The sequence below is a fragment of the Synchiropus splendidus genome, chromosome 17 (assembly GCF_027744825.2).
Source record: "Synchiropus splendidus isolate RoL2022-P1 chromosome 17, RoL_Sspl_1.0, whole genome shotgun sequence".
In the NCBI taxonomy this organism is placed as follows: Eukaryota; Metazoa; Chordata; class Actinopteri; order Syngnathiformes; family Callionymidae; genus Synchiropus; species Synchiropus splendidus.
In genome coordinates this window covers 8,511,709-8,527,868 of record NC_071350.1, presented here as the reverse complement: position 1 = coordinate 8,527,868, position 16,160 = coordinate 8,511,709, and the positions used below count along the sequence as shown (strand labels likewise).

Here is a 16,160-nt window from a genome sequence, read left to right as displayed (position 1 = left end):
TCAGTCCTTCATCAAACCGTATCTTAAATTATATTCTAATTATTGTGAATATATTTTTATTCGTTTATCCGAACTCTGATAAGGGTCCATATAAGGCCACAAGAGGCGCTGTGGGCAAAACAAAGCCCAAAAACGATTTTACTTTTTTTTCACGTAAAGCAGATTTTTTTTTTTTTTTTTTTTACTGAATCCTTAATATAATCCATTAAGAAACATATCAGAGGAATTTAAAATGTTTTACAAATACACAGAGGTTCACATTATTATTCTTACGTTTACATCCGGGTTAGAGTTCATAGTTACTGTAGGTCAATGCGTCCTTCCACACGTGTGCTGTGAAATCCTCACGCAACAGCCGGTTGGCAGGAAGGTTTGCGAGCTGCGGGCTTTCAAAAGTATTTTATCTTCTTTCGGACAGGTTACCTTCTCAGCGCCAATATGTTGAAGTCAGTTGCCCGTGCGGTAGGAGCTGGTATCCGCTTGTCTGCAGCCGCTACATCCACACGGACTCTTCCGCTCAGTTGCCCCACTCTTCGTTCACCGAGCGCGGCGACAACTCGGCCTTTCACCCGGTCGCTGTGGATGATGAGTTCCAGCGGAGCCTCTTCAGGATACAGACCGAAACTGTTGACTACTAAAGTATTAAAACCGTCCTTGTCATGTGGCTGCGGTGGACTCCACACAGAAGGTACTTTTAATTTCTCGTGATCCAACTGCGTGACGCAGCGTTGAGACCACTATATTTTCATCCATTGCGATATACACCATTGTGTTCAGAAATAACTTCAATAAAGTGAACTACTCTCGGACTGACTTTAAGATGTATCTTCCTCGATTTCTAGACACTTAATTACTGAATAATCATCTTGCCATAATACTTTTTTTTACAGGAGATAAAGCTTTTGGTGATTTTCTATCGGATGAAATCAAAGAAGAGAAGAAACTCCAGAAAAACAAAACTCTTCCCAAGATGTCTGGAGGGTGGCAGCTTGAGATGAACGGGACAGAAGCTAAACTCTCAAGAGATATTGGTGGTGAAAAGTATGTCAACCAGTCGTTGTAATGCTCCTGTCAATACTGCTCCTCACTGACAATTTTTTTCTCATTTCTCCTGACAGAGTTACAGTGACATTTAATGTCAATAACAGCATTCCTCCTAACTTTGAGGAAGAAGCAGAGCAAGGGCAGCAGAAGCCGGAGGAAGATGAAGTATGTCTCAAAATGCTTGATTATCTCCCCTCTACTGTTGTCGGATTATAGGTTTTAAAACTCATGCATTTTCATTCTCATCAGCCTGAAATTGTGTCGACGCCCAACTTTGTCGTGGAAGTAGTGAAACCATCTGCCAAACATTCCCTGGTCTTTGACTGCCATTTCCCTGAAGATGAGGTAAATTTACCCAGTGTTCTGCTTAATTCACTTGTTCAGATTAATCTGAAAGCTCAGTCAATGTTTCTGAATAAGCTGTGATTATTAACTGGTAATTACTATGTTATATGTAATATTGAGAGTAGTTTCTACTGGAGATGATCGTTTTCATGCATGTTCCATTTTATCCAGTGTTCCGTTCACGTGTGACAGTTAAGTAAATAAAATATCTCACTTAGTTGAAGGCACAGCAATGTGACATTAGAATTCAAGTAGGAAATTGTTTATTCATTTATTTCAACATATATATCCAATAAAATTGTGTTTTGCAGATGGGTCATGGTGAAGGTGAGGAGGAGAGTGACATCTTTGCAATCCGGGAGGTCAGTTTCCAGCCTGAGGGAGACACAGATTGGAAAGAAACAAGCTACACGCTCAACACAGATTCTCTAGACTGGGTAAGATATAATGTTGGGCTGTCACGCATCTGTGTGTATCAGTGAAATTAAATATATGCCCTATTTGCTCCACAGGCTCTGTATGACCACCTGATGGACTTCCTGGCTGACAGAGGGGTGGACAACACATTCGCAGATGAGCTGATGGAGCTGAGCACAGCTGTAGAACATCAAGAGTACATCAAGTTCCTGGAAGACCTTCAGGGCTTTGTCAAGTGTAGCTAAAGTATTGTGGATATGAAGTGTCACATCTTGGTTTATCTTGTTGCGCCAAACGGACTGATCCTGGGGGGTCTCAAATGTTCATTACTCTTTCCCTAACTTAAATTCAAGACCATAATAACATGGGATTTTTTTTACTTGGTTGTGCGTCAACTGTTTAACGTTGCACACTCTGGAGCTGTTCCTACATGTTCAACAATACTCAAAAATACAGATGTTGTATCAGTAAATAAAAAGTTAATAATAACCTTGATGTTATTGAATCACTTCCTGGTGATTTGAGTGGAAGCAAAGTGTGATTGTCATGGCTATAGAATGGTTGGGTTTTGACAATAAAATACTTCGATATGATAATAGAGTATGAAATGGGTATGAAAATGCTGCCTCAAATTGCTTAGTTTTTATCATGATATTTTAATGAATGCAATGCCTATGTTTAACATTCGCATCATTAAGAATCTTAAACTTCCACCTCAGATGAAATTTTTAATGAGGACCATTGACGCTTTTTATTGTGACACCTTAATCTTCTAGAGCAAATTCTGCCAGTACTTTTTTTTGCCCTAGATGAACAGTTTATCTTTTATTCAAGGCCATAATTCCACATAAGTTTAGCGGCAGGTATTTAAAATGGAGGTGAATAATGCACCAATAGGGTATAACTATCCTCACTTTCCTGCAATTGTGGCACCCATAAATTAATAATTTGTCCTTAGGAGTGAAGAAAACGAAGGTTGTGTTGAAGCCGCGAAACAGAGTTGGGCGTCCTCAATATGTGTTGTTGTTATGATTTGGTCTATTAATTATTAGCTCTTCAGGACTTTACCTCCAGAGGAAGTTGACACAGTGATAGTGAGTGTTTCGCAACCGTGTGGGATCACAGATCTTCTTCTCCCCAGCTGCTCCTAGAGGAGTAACTAAAGGGGTCAGCAGGGAGGAAGCACAGAAACACAGGGCTAATAACGGGAGCGTCGTGGATCAAGAATGGCTGCTAAGGCGGGGGTCGTCCACCGGGACTCCTCGGACTCGGAGGTGGAGCTGTCGTGGGCGGCAGATCGCGGGCCGACCTCGGGGTCTGTACCCGGGAGCCAGGTCATCCACAGCGGTCACTTCATGGTGTCCTCCCCGCACAGTGACACACCCCAGGGCAGTAGGACCGGCGAGGGTTTGCGCAGGTACGACTTTGACACGGTCAACAGAACCTGGTGTCAGACGTACAGGTTCGGCCCGCGGAGCACCGGCAGCCTGAGCATCGACCCCACCATAAGCCGCCTGTTCGAGTGCATGTCCCTGGCGTACAGGTGAAGCTCACACCCCGAACCAAGTTTTTTGATTTGATTCGCTGAATTTGTTTTATTGTAAAGAGTTTAAACTTTTTTTTTCTTTTTTTAAAGACAAAGACAGTGAAACTTGATTTTTAAAAAAAATCATTTGTTTAGTTAATTATTTTTATTTCATTTTATTGTTCATTTTTTTTACAATCAATTGTTAATTAATTTTTTTTCCCCGAATTGTAGAGACTGGTCCAGGCATCCCAATGACAAAATGAATTGAGCTGAGCAACACTTTAAAATAATATCACTCATCCTGATCGCTCTTTTTAAACACAGTCTTCCATGGTGGGGTGGGTAGAATACATACCCCTGACCTCAACATTTTTAGAATCCCAAGTTAAAAATACATTTGAACAAATATGGAAACAAATTGTTCCCAAGACATCAGCCTGTCCTCCCCCCCTTAACATACAAATAGACAGAAGGTATCAACCTACTTGTTTTTCCTTCACAGCTATATACATTAGTTCATTTATTTTTAACATACATATTTTGTTTTCCCAAATTTAACAGCCCAGGAACCATCCTTGAATTTCTTCATGTTCAACTTTATAGTCTTGTACTTGTAATTTGTATTAATAATCTGTAAAAAAAAATGTTGGAAATGCATTCTTTTTGTAGACTTCCTATGGATCACATTTTCCCTATCAAGTTAGTAAGTGAAAGTACGGATATGTGTTGCTTGAAGCTTGTCTTGTTTCAAACATGGCATTTCCCTGCATTGGGAACAAAGATTCTCAGTCTCTTGCACAATAGCATGGAAAATGTTCTCTGAAATCTGGACTTTGCTTGCAGCTGGCAGAAAGATTGCTGTGCAAGTGAAGTAATATGCTGAAATACTGTCCGTGACCTGTTTATGAATTCTAGTATTGAGACGTTAACTAACGTGGGTAGACCTAACTTCCAGAACACATGAATGTACACAATTTGATCATAGATTTAAAAAACATGCTTGAAAAGAAAGTATTCTTTACTTCATATATCACTGGGGTTTGGGGCTGCTGCAGTTATTTTCCATCTTAACCAGTCCAGTATTTGTCATTCGTCCTTTGCTGATAAGTTCCATGTGGCCGATCTGCAGTGTCAGCAGTATTGGAGTATCTAACATGCCACTCTGTCACTCCCCTAAAAGGCTGTTGAAAAGGTGTCTGATGGCTTCCTAGCAACTCTGGGAGTGCCTCGCATTAGGACCCCATTTACCTGACAAGCTTTCTGTGTTAAAACAAGTGCAAACACACAGAGCATGTGTGACAGAACTGATTAGCTGGCTTTTATCAGAACCAACTCAGGAGCGTGTTTCCACTGCGGGATTAGGCTACGACAATGACTAAAATAGTCAATTCTTCAATACTCTATTTTTTTCAGTGGCAACATAGTTTCTCCAAAGTGGAAGTCTTTCAAAGGTCTGCGGCTTCTATGGAGAGATAAGATCCGCCTGAATAATGCAATCTGGAGAGCGTGGTTCATCCAGTGTGAGTCTGTCACTTTCCCTGTCTGTCACATCACTTCAGCAACAAAGAAGATGAACATGAATATGTTCTTTTCACGCCTAGATGTGGAGAAAAAGAAAAGCCCAGTGTGTGGGTTCGTCACACCACTAGAGGGTTTGGAGGCAGATGCGCACCGGAAGCCAGAGGTGAGTTTGTGTCCAGCCTAGGGAAGTGAAGTACTATTCCATAGCCTGGCATGATGTGTTCACAAAATAAATTCCAGAGTGACAATGATTTTTTATACACAATGAACTAAATTACTTTTGTACTTTATTGTGCGTATGTAATTTCAGTGTACTTCCTCTTTTCCTTATTTATACAGCTTGAAACAATGTTATTCTTAAGATGACACAAGGGTTGTAGCCCCAGCAGAGGGTGGAGACATAGCTCAACTGAAAATGGATAGCTTTGCCCTACAGCTCAATTCTGTCATCACCAAGGCAGACTGTCATCATCGCTGAGGACGCCTCACCAATTGATCTGTGGATCTCACATGTCATTGATCCCAGGGACAGGGACTTGCTTCCAAAGACATTCCACCCTTTTCCAATGGAGAATTCCAACTTCCTGGCCACTTCAAAGTCAGCTGTGAGCCATCCCAGCTGTGTTTGGTGATCTTTGCCAACTGGATCCAAAGGGATCATATGGAAAATGTATAGATGAGCTCTTGAGGTCATGACTCTTAGTCTTCAGTTCTCCAAAATGCTATGATTGCATCATGCTGATCCAAGGCCTAGTGAAGTTTTTATACACACCAATTTTATCCAATAAAACTCTGGGGCCAAAGACTATTCAAAGTGACCTAGTTCCTAGTCCACCATTTTGCTATTTTTTTGACATTCCCTGTCAGGGGTTGCCACTTAAAGTCAGTCTCCTCCTCCTTAACTTATTGAATATCCTTCCTAGTCACACCTCTTCATGCCCTTCTTTACCACATCCATGAACCTGAATGATAAGATAAGATAAGAAGAGAAAGATCTCTTCTTATCTTACCTGGTTACCTGGACTCCAGTTGCATTGTTGCTCAGTCTATGGCTGTAAATTGCATCCATTCCGACAAACTTCAACTATAAATGAATTAAATACAGAGTAAATCTTCTCTTTTCAGCCCGGTTACCTTGTTCTATTGTTTTTGTTATGGATATTTGCCATATTTGTCATCCACCACCAAAGTCAGAAAGGTGCCCACCTCCTCATTTCTCCATAGTACTAGTAATCTAAACACCAAGTCCCAATACATGTTGCTGCTGTGACATGCCACCGGCCAAACAAATGTGATGTCACCAGGCTGTTTACCAGGCAGGATCGAGAATGGAAGTCGTTCCACTGACCGCAGTAGTGAAGAGGCTTATGATCCACGGATAACCACAGAGAGCAGGACAGTGGTGAAACCAACTGTCTATACTGATACTGATTCTGCCCTCACAACTTTGTCACCAAACACATTAACCGTCCCCAAGTGTCCTCAGCTCAGGAATAAATAAATCACGGATTACTAGCATCAGATGTTATTAGCCACCAGGGAGTGCCAACCGATCAGGATCATCCTCTCTATTCATGCCTGTCAGCTTCATGGCCTCCTTCGTCTCATTCAAGAAGCTCTTCTTCTTCTACATGGTGCTTCCATTTCCAACATTCTTCGTCCAACATCTCCAAACCATGTGTTCCTAGGCTTCCAGCTGTTGCCTCCAAAACATTCGGTTAACATAGTCGGCAAATATACCCACTAATTTTCATGACAAAAACAGTTTCTTGTCTCCAGGCAATCGTGTTGGAGGGCAGCTACTGGAAAAGGAGGATTGAGGTTGTGATTAAAGAATATCATAAATGGAGGATTTACCACAAAAAGAGAGTCAGTACTCTTTCTTTTTTTTTAAGAAAAAAATGTATGTATCAAAAATGTATCCTTGCTTTTTCATGTTTGTTCATCTCCTATTTTCAGCTTCAAAAGAAAAAAGATGACATCTTGTCGATGCTGCGGGAGGTATTTACATTTAATTAATTTTATATTGGCAAAAATTTGTTTTATGAAGATGAAAAATGATTGAGCCCATGGTATGATCATGACAATCCTGTATTCTAAGGGCGTTAATTTAGTTTACAGCAGAGAGAAACGTGCCAAGCCGCTTGCGTCAGTCCCCGGTATTTGTCAGCCATTGACAGATATCGAGGGCTAGCAGCGACAAAGCCTTGCCGCTTTTCTCCAGGTAAAGTCATCACAGACTGCATTATAGCTTTAATCAAATCTGACCTACTTTTCATTGTGCCAGTCGAGCGATTTGGGGGGCGTTTGCGTGACAGTGACGTCACTGCCAACTTCAGTCAAAAGACCCATGAGGCGACTGGGGAAGCACCATTTTCAATTCGTCACGTGCTCTTTAGCGGTTCTGTCTTCCCTCCACGATAGCTCACTGTGGCACTGTGAACAGAAAATTTCTCAGGGCAATGATGTCGAACTAACCTGGTGCTCTGTAGCAGCGAAACACGGTCATAGCTCAGTGTAACACATTAATCTTCATGAAGTGCAGCCAAGAAATGACAAATTTTATAACAAATAAATGTGGGGTAGTAAACAAAAGACTCTGTGACAGAAGACATTTTTCCAACTTTTTTAGTTATGATCCGTCCTCCCCAGGTTTTGAAAAATTATTCCAACATGACCACTAGGAGATGGTGGAAGACTATTCCAATCGGATTAGACACATTAGTGGTCTGTCCTGATGTTGTTGGGTGAAGAAAACTGACATGACAGACACATGTGGACTGGACTGAAATGACAGTTTCACCTTCACTTCACCTGAAACTTATCAAATGAGAACAGAGTTTAATACTAGAAATGGTAATACAACCACAAGCTTTGCTCTCATGGTTGGTGAGTGGTGAGTTCTGTATTATTTCACCTGTCAGTGAGGGGAGCAGAGACGCTTCAAAACAAGGTGCTGTCCAGAGGAAAGAGAATTATTGAAGATTGAAAATCAGAGTTGTATTGTATTTCAATTCAAAGTGATTGGTCTGAACGCTCCACTTGTCCATCGGAGGTCCCTCTAAGACGTATGTGATCGTCATCGGAAGTCAGAAATGCTCATGTGAGGTGACCTGCAGAATTAGGTCACGGACAAAAGAGAGCTCCTTCTATTGAAATGCTGAGATGTCAAAATGAGGAAATGAACAAAGAACGCGCCACGATAACCAACAGGGTTGGTGTTTTTGAACAATATGACAAAATTGCCCCTCATCATGCGGCAGACACACACAGTACCTGCACATGACCACCTAGCATGATTGTACACGTTTATATTTCCCTGTCAAGAAAACGAATCAGGGAAGATTGTAATTAGACACAGAAATGTCGTAGGCGCTGACAGGTTACGGCTCCTTCTGGGCTTCCCTATAAATTTTCAGTCTTGGAGGGGAATGGCAAACACAAGTGCTGGAGTCACAATAAGGATGGTTCCGCTTTGACCGTGAGTCTTCATCTCGACTGGTGTTATTTGACGTGCATTCTTGGGAATCTACTTTACCGATGAACTACCGTTGTTATTACCAGACTTCTGAACAATTTCAAATGTACCTTTTTTTCCAATCTTTTGATGTGTTTATCTCCAGGGGCCAATCTGCCAGGTGAAACTGGAGAAATGGTCAGCTCAGACGCATCAGGAGCCAGCGGCGGCACCGGCGGAGGCTCACATGTTTGACTTGGACTGCTTTCTGTCGGACATCTCCGACACGCTGTTCACCATGACACAGAAGCAATGTCCATGGACCAGTAACCGGCACAACAGTAAGAATAACTTCTGTAAAGTAACTTCCAGAATACTGTAAATATGTTCTTTATACAAGTCATAGAACAGTTATGACAGTGGAATTACACCATAAAAATATTTGCAATACAAAATTCTATAAAGTAATACGATTCGATAAGGATTAGATTGCCTTTATTGTTCCTTCAATAACATGCTGCTAAAAATAAATGATTTATTCTCAACAGCATACACCAGTAATGCAGACATAATCCAGCCTGGTTTGACTCCACTTCAGCCCAACGTGGATGATTTCATGGACATACCAGGTACTGACTCATTTCATCACGTGTGAGTAAAATTTGCTGACCAAGACATAGTCCAGAGGCGGAGGGGGTGTTTAACTAATGATATTGGATCGACCCCTGGGGTTCTAGAACCTGGTGAGCGTTACCTGTAATAGGATTTTAGCTGCTCTTGGCTAGGAATCATATCTTAGCCAAATTAGTCGCCTCACCATTTAATCAACTCTCCTCATAATTGGAATTAGGGAGGGGATGAAGGGAATGAAGCTGAGTATTATTGTTTTATTTGTATATTTATTTACTTACTTTTAATGATCGATTATGTATTTTAAAATGCATTTTAATTTCAAATTTCTGTTTGTTATTTTTTTTCCAAATTGCATGCGTATGTAAAATTATTTTAAGTGATTTTATTTATGTTTAAATACATTTATTTGTAAAAACAAAAAAACTAAGAAAATTACGTTTTAAGTTTTTTTCCCCTCTGTTTTGGTGTAAAACTGACCTCAATTACTTTCTAATGTGTGACACCTGCTAAGCCAAATGTACTTTCCTGCAGATATCTTTATGAACTTTCGGGGTCAGCCCACTGAAACGTCCGGGTTTGCTGACTGTGGCTATTTTGAAAGCTCCTCCACTGTTGAGTTTGCTCCAGTTCCTCCTGAGGCAACGACTCCACAGCTGGTTATCGACAACCAGCTGACCCAGGTAAAGAGTGTGCTGTTCTGTTCTGCTCTGTTTGTACATGTGCTGTTTGCCTGAATAAATCTCACTTTGTGTCCCAGCCAAGACTGTCCTCTGCCAGTCTGCCTGAGCTGCTATCAGTCACCCTGCGAGACGATACCAAATCGAGTCCAGTGTGTCGTGATTACCAATCGTCTGGCGTCATGCCAGGGGTCCTTCTCTTCGGACAGCAATCGTTCGCCGACCCTCCGGTTTCTGCTGCTTTCACCTCCAACATCCAACAGCCGGTCTCCTCAAGTACTTCATTGATGTACCCTCTGCCATGCAACAAATTTGACTACTGCGCAGAAATCGACGGGACTTCCTCTGTCATCACACGCACTGCCTCCAGCACTGGGAGCGCACAGCCAACTCAGAGCTACCCTCACATGGAGGACACTTACTCCCATACGATTTGCCACTCTCTGGCCTACCCTCAGGCTCACATGGATCCACCCTCTGAGCCCGCCACACACTGCTTCTCAGTTCCAGAACACGTCACCACCCGAGGAAAACACAAACAGAAGAGAGATGGAGGGTGGACTAGTGCTCATCCATTAGCCCCGTCCGGACGCTCATCTATCACCCCATCATCGACGAGCTGCCTGGCTAAGCTGCTCTCCACAAACTCCCGCAGTCGTGAGTCCTCTCAGTTTCTTCGTCTCTGTCAACATATTGGAAGAACGGAAAACTATTTTAATTTGTGCCCTCAGGAAAACTGTCACTGGGATTTAAAGGTCAGAGGTCCTCATCTCCCGGCCACTTGGTGAGTTTACATGGTTCTCCTCTGTTCTCCAATGTTAAATGTTGGTCTCCATAATAGTAGACTGATATGATATGATATGATATGATATGATATGTGACGTGATTATATTATATTATATTATATTATATTATATTATATTATATTATATTATATTATATTATATTATATTATATAGTACTAAGTTCAAAAACCCTGCAAATAGTAACCAAGAGCAAATTACATTTTTCGTTTTCCCCCACTTTCACTTGCTCCACTTGTACCCACACACCACGTTACTTACTCCTCAGTCAACTCCACGATGAATAACTTGCATGAATGGCAATGAAGTTGATGGTTAACTTGGTGCTCTGCAGTCCAGCAGCAGTGTTTATGGGGAAGGAGCATCACCGCAGGTACAACATGGAGGAGGCTGGCATGGGGGAGTGCAGACCATTTTCAGTCCTCTGAGTGACCATGGCAGCACCACGGGTCATAGTGAACCCCAAGCAAGCACCTCCAGAGGATCTGCTGTGTCGGCTCGATTTAACCATGGCTCCACACCAACCAGCACGTCTCTCATTGTTCCCAAAACGGAGAAACTGTCACCTGTCCCGCTGTACAGCCATGAGAGGACCGGCTTAAGTGGTAAACTTCACTTTCTGCTCATGACGTTTTTAGTGTAGCTCATGACAGTCTTTACTTTCACTTTCAGCGCACTTCCCAGCACATCACGGCCAAGCGTCACCACCGTACCCTCTAGACAGACTCGGGTACCCAGATTCCCCTCACTCAGGCTACTCAGGATTAGGAAAGCTTGACTCAAGTAAGGTAGGGCATGGTGTCAGGTTCAAAGGTCATGCTGTCAGGTGCACACAATATGGTAAACATTCCTGCAGCAGGTAGAGTCCAGGAGGATAACGCACATCTCTGCTGAGCAGAAAAGAAGATTTAACATCAAACTGGGATTTGACACGTTACACAACCTTGTGACCACGCTGAGCTCGCAGCCCAGCATCAAGGTACAGAGATTACACAACAGCACCACAGAGTTGTTTGATTTGACTCAGCACACGCTGCGACCCAGATCAGTAAGGCCACCACGCTGCAGAAGACGGCCGAGTACATCAGTAAGATGCAGAGGGAGAGAGCTCAGCTGCACGAGGAGGCTCAGAAACTCCGACAGGAGATCCAGCAGCTCAACTCTGCCATCAAGTGAGTGGAAACTTTTGCTGGCCACCTACTGCCACCTGCTGTCCGATTGGGTCTACTGCTATCAATGATATTTCTGATGAAAAACTGCTATTGAATTATGATATCGGGATACACATCACAATGGAAGTAAGCAGCTTGTCTGGATTTGTATGTATTATATTTATTTTCTCCATATCGAATTCTGCAGACTCACTTTCTTTATCTTGTTGAAGCACATGCCAACTGCAGCTCCCTGCAACTGGGGTGCCCATCACTCGCCAACGTTTTGACCACATGAGGCAGAAGTTCAGAGAATACGTCCAAGCTCAGACGCTCCAAAATTGGAAATTCTGGATTGTATCCTGACAGCTTGGTTAATCTTTTTTTTTTTTGTTTGCTGTCACTTGTTTTCCTCAATTCTGTATTAGTTCAGCATCATCATCGAGCCACTCTTTGAGTCTTACAATGGGATGGTGTCCACTGCCAGTGTGGAGGACCTTTGTCAGTCCACTCTGTCCTGGCTTGAGCAGCACTGCTCCCTGCCGGCCATCAGACCCAGTGAGTCCAAAACAGTTTGTGTAAAGGTTGTAATTGTCTTAGCCCACGCTGTTCTCAACAGTGGCCCTGAGATCTCTGCGTCTCCTGAGCACTACCACAGCCATCCTGACTGACCCCGGAGTGTTGCCTGAGCAGGCCACCCTCGCTGTGACCCAGGGAGACCCCGCGATCGTCTTGGACCACACCTTACAACCCAGCACACAAGACAATATTCAAACTATGTGACCGGAAAGTATATGACATTGGCGTGGACCAGCACCTGCAAAATTTGGTCACAAAACAAAGCATTTTCATCAAAATATTCTTCTTCTTTGTTTTTAGATTTTTGGAAAAACTTTTTTTTTTGTCCAACACTTTCATGTCTCTGGTGTTATTTTATGCAAACAAATTTTGGGATTTCGCCATGTCATGTTGTTAGAAGATTTGGTTAGCACTCCCACAACAAAGGACTATGACCTTCATCCGTCAGTCTTTCACCCTTGTGACCAATAAATTCATTACTGTCTTTTACAGCAATTGTGTGGTCCTGATTTGCTGGCTAGTTAGCTAGTTAACAAATGCTTTTACTATTTTCCAAAAAGTCATTCATGGTTCATCTTCTTGTCGTTTATATTTTATGCATGTATCTGCAAATTCCTTTCGAAATGGGGATTTATGACAAAAAAATAACTTAATTTAACCCAGAATAACGCATTGATTAATGAAAGCACTTAATTTTGTCCTTGAATTATGACTAAATTAATGTCTCATTTTGTGGTTTTGTTCTATACTCAAATAAGGACAGTTTTTTTGTTAGCCAAAGGTATCTCAGTTGCTGATGTTGTTATCCATCAAATATAATATAATATAATATAATATAATATAATATAATATAATATAATATAATATAATATAATATAATATAATGAAGTTGATATGTTTCACAGTGTCTTCTATACAAGACTAGGGTTGTCACGCAGTAGAGGTAATTTTTTTTTTGTGTGTGTGTGTGTGTGACTGCTTTTCTTTTGTTCTGATTTATTTATTTATTTTTTTTTCTTAATTTAAATATCTATTTTTTTTTTAATTGCGATGTTGTTGACATAATTTGTTGAATACTGTTGGGGGAAATAGAAAAAAGATATTGATAATTGAAATGGATATTTTTGCTGTTATGTGTCAATAAAAATATTGTTATATAATATAATATAATATAATATAATATAATATAATATAATATAATATAATATAATATAATATAATATAATATGTGGCAAAAAAAAAAGTTTGAGACATCGAGTGCTTGTCGCGTAAAATAAGCACTAGATGTCGCCATCTTTATTCCAAACAGGATTACTCGCTGACGTGCAATGGTTCTCCGCTCCAAGAGAGGTCGCTGTAGCGTGTGCAACACGGTGGAGAGCAGGGTTTTGTTTGCAGAGCTGCGCGTTGCTGTCCACTTCAGCACCACAAGCCGAGCAGAGACATCCGGGCCAGTCTGACCTGGAGACAAGGGACGGGGCTCAGCATCAGCACCGTCCTGGATCCAGACTGCTGAACAATAACCGCTTGCAGACCAAGAATCGTCGACTCGGCCGGACTGAAGCCCGCAGGAGGTAAGACTTTCTCGAAGAAGATTAAATGGGATCAAGTTGGGGGAGGCAGCGATGTTTCCCGACAATATTTATCAAAGAACTACGGTCTGCTTTTATCCTGTTCCTTTATCCTGCTGAATCTCGTGGTTTTGACGTTATTCCGATGCATGTTTTCAATCGGGCTTTAGTTTCTAACGCCGCATCGCACAGCGTTGTCTCATTGACGGAGACCGTGTTATTCCTGGGATGCTGCTCGCTTTGCAGATGGTGTTTTATAAGTCGTCTGTTTCCGTTGCTGTCCACCACCAGCTGCTGTTTCCCCCTCCTCTCCTAAAGCTGCGCGACATTTAATATCTTCACTCTGTCGGTCCTGTTTGCTTTATTTCACCGCACTGTTGTGAACCCGACTCGGTGTGCTCGTTTACGGGATTAAATCTGGCACCGACTACATCCTGACGAGTCAGCCGTAAACAGTGGCATCAAATGGCAATGCAAAAGAAGCGAAGATGTGCATTAAATGTCTTTATATGCATTGTTTAAATCATCGATGAATACAGAAATTTGTGTTTACATATTCGCTATAGTGCTGCCTACCAGCAAAGAAACAACTTAAAAGAGAAAATCAAATTCTTCAGAATAAATGAAATGATATTCACTGAAAACCCTGTTGTCTTCAATTTAGTCTCTCATTTTTTCTTCTTTAATATGCAACTTGTAAATTATTGTGTGTAGTGCTGGAAGTGCACCCCACTAAAGATACAATTTTCTTATTAGTTCCTCGTAGGGAAATTACAGATGCAGTAAAAAAAAGAAGACAGAGAAAAGAAACACAATAGAATAGAGAACACATAAATCCCAAAGTGATAACGTCATTGTTAAATGTGTACAGTTGAACTGCCATACCTTTAATTTAAATATGATGCCCAAACCTCTCGACATCCATGTATTTATAGGCACATTGCAAAATGAAATATTGATCGTTCTTGATTAAACTGAATGCTATGTCAAACCTTTATTGCAGAAGATACATGCTATTAATCTGGGCATATATTTTATGTTTTAGGTATACATCACATGACTAAAATCCTAAATCTTGGTGTTGAAAGATAAGCTTGCTTCATGTAATATAATCTATGGTAATTGTTCTATAGTGAAGCAAGTTTCAAGTTTAAAAAAAAGTTTGAGATTAAATGCTCATCATTTTTTATTGTAGATGCCAGCCAGGTACCTTAAGGAAACCATCAGGTTTGTTTTTTTTCTGGTTGTGCCCTTGAGTTCAAGTTCATTTTTTAAGCTGTTTCTTCTGACTCATCTCTTTTTTTTGTTACCAAGAAAGAAAGAAAACAAATTACTGCTTGTGCAAAAATGCGTTGTGCTGACAGTTGACCAGTTGGGACCAGAGTTAAAGAGAAGGCATGCAATGTTGGCTTCAAAATATTGTTTCCTGTCTGATCAATATACATCGCTGACCCTCCTTAATAGTACTCTATAGCGGTCTTCTTTATGTGACATTGTTTTCCTTCAAATATAAATGAATTGATGTATTGTCAGCACCAAGTCACTTTGGAATGACATTGTCAACAGCCTTCGCACCCCAAATCGGGATGGCTACTATGTGATGGATGACTGTGAGCCTGCGCAAACAAACAGTTGCCAATTCCGGGTATTTTCCCCTCTAACTTTCTCTCCTAAACCCCATTGGTTTGAGCCAGTAATCAGGAATTGGGTTGTCATAGTTGCTTTAAATTGAAGAGTAAGTTGGATCCTTGAGTGACAGGGTCCGTGACATAAAGAAGTGGAAGGAGCATTTCTCTTCTCTAACTAGAGAGAGATGCTGTCAAGCTAGATAAAATGCTGATATGGGAACATCAGGGATTTTGCCGGCTACACCAACAACTGGGTCCATGTGTTTCCAGTTGTCTGTCCTGTGAAGCATGCGATTAGATGCATCACCCCTCCTCCTCCTCCTCTTGTCCTAGTTCTATGTTTCTGTTCTCCTGAAGGACAATGCTAGAAATGGAGAAGCCTGGAGGAGTAGGGAGGGACAGTTGAATGGAACAAGCTTTAACCAGTTTTTAAAGTCCCAACATACTGATCCCAGTCTATGTAGTTTGGAAATATGGAGACGTTAAACACAGAATTTGCAGGATGATTGTAGTACAGCCATAGATACAAGTCTTTGTAAAATCATCTGCGAGAGTCAGCATAAAACTTGAATCCCGCTTCGGCATCACCGGAGGTGGTAACTACATTGTATTTCATTCAGACAACGTATCAATCCATATTCCAGTCTAGATTCACGCAGCGACGATCTGAAGTTGGAGGCTCTGATAACACCGGAGAATATAACCTGAAGCATGTTGTGTGATGCTTTATTCTGCCTATATGTATCCACCTACAATATCATTACTTCAGCAGTTGCAGAATCTGCTATTTTTTTGCTTTATTATTA

At 41.4% G+C, this 16,160-nt stretch overlaps 3 protein-coding genes across 6 annotated transcripts in view; all 3 read left to right on the top strand.

Moving 5' to 3' along the window:
- Nucleotides 1-304: 304 nt before the first annotated feature.
- Nucleotides 305-2,297, top strand: c1qbp (complement component 1, q subcomponent binding protein). The gene is made up of 6 exons (XM_053847586.1): nucleotides 305-688; nucleotides 891-1,041; nucleotides 1,119-1,209; nucleotides 1,294-1,389; nucleotides 1,701-1,826; nucleotides 1,902-2,297. Exons 1-6 carry the CDS (start codon nucleotides 439-441, stop codon nucleotides 2,049-2,051), a joined length of 864 nt encoding a protein of 287 aa, XP_053703561.1. The 5' UTR covers nucleotides 305-438; the 3' UTR covers nucleotides 2,052-2,297.
- A 628-nt stretch (nucleotides 2,298-2,925) lies between these two features.
- Nucleotides 2,926-12,855, top strand: LOC128748930 (carbohydrate-responsive element-binding protein). 3 transcript variants are annotated; one of them, XM_053848024.1, is made up of 18 exons: nucleotides 2,926-3,121; nucleotides 3,182-3,349; nucleotides 4,748-4,854; nucleotides 4,936-5,018; nucleotides 6,635-6,724; nucleotides 6,815-6,856; nucleotides 8,479-8,653; nucleotides 8,861-8,941; nucleotides 9,477-9,625; nucleotides 9,703-10,279; nucleotides 10,354-10,406; nucleotides 10,760-11,030; nucleotides 11,098-11,213; nucleotides 11,282-11,404; nucleotides 11,470-11,597; nucleotides 11,810-11,933; nucleotides 12,005-12,134; nucleotides 12,196-12,854. In XM_053848024.1, exons 1-18 carry the CDS (start codon nucleotides 3,033-3,035, stop codon nucleotides 12,357-12,359), a joined length of 2,670 nt encoding a protein of 889 aa, XP_053703999.1. In that variant the 5' UTR covers nucleotides 2,926-3,032; the 3' UTR covers nucleotides 12,360-12,854. The 3 variants fall into 3 exon arrangements, with proteins under 3 accessions (XP_053703999.1, XP_053703998.1, XP_053703997.1); XM_053848023.1 differs by having other exon boundaries at nucleotides 2,926-3,349; nucleotides 11,285-11,404; nucleotides 12,196-12,855; XM_053848022.1 differs by having other exon boundaries at nucleotides 2,926-3,349; nucleotides 12,196-12,853.
- A 694-nt stretch (nucleotides 12,856-13,549) lies between these two features.
- The window catches only part of srrm3 (serine/arginine repetitive matrix 3), a 56,673-nt gene continuing 54,062 nt past the window's right edge, over nucleotides 13,550-16,160 (top strand). For both annotated transcript variants that reach the window (XM_053846681.1, XM_053846680.1), the window contains exon 1: nucleotides 13,550-13,729. The gene's annotated coding sequence lies outside the window, so the exon portion shown is untranslated. The remainder of the gene's footprint in view (nucleotides 13,730-16,160) is intronic.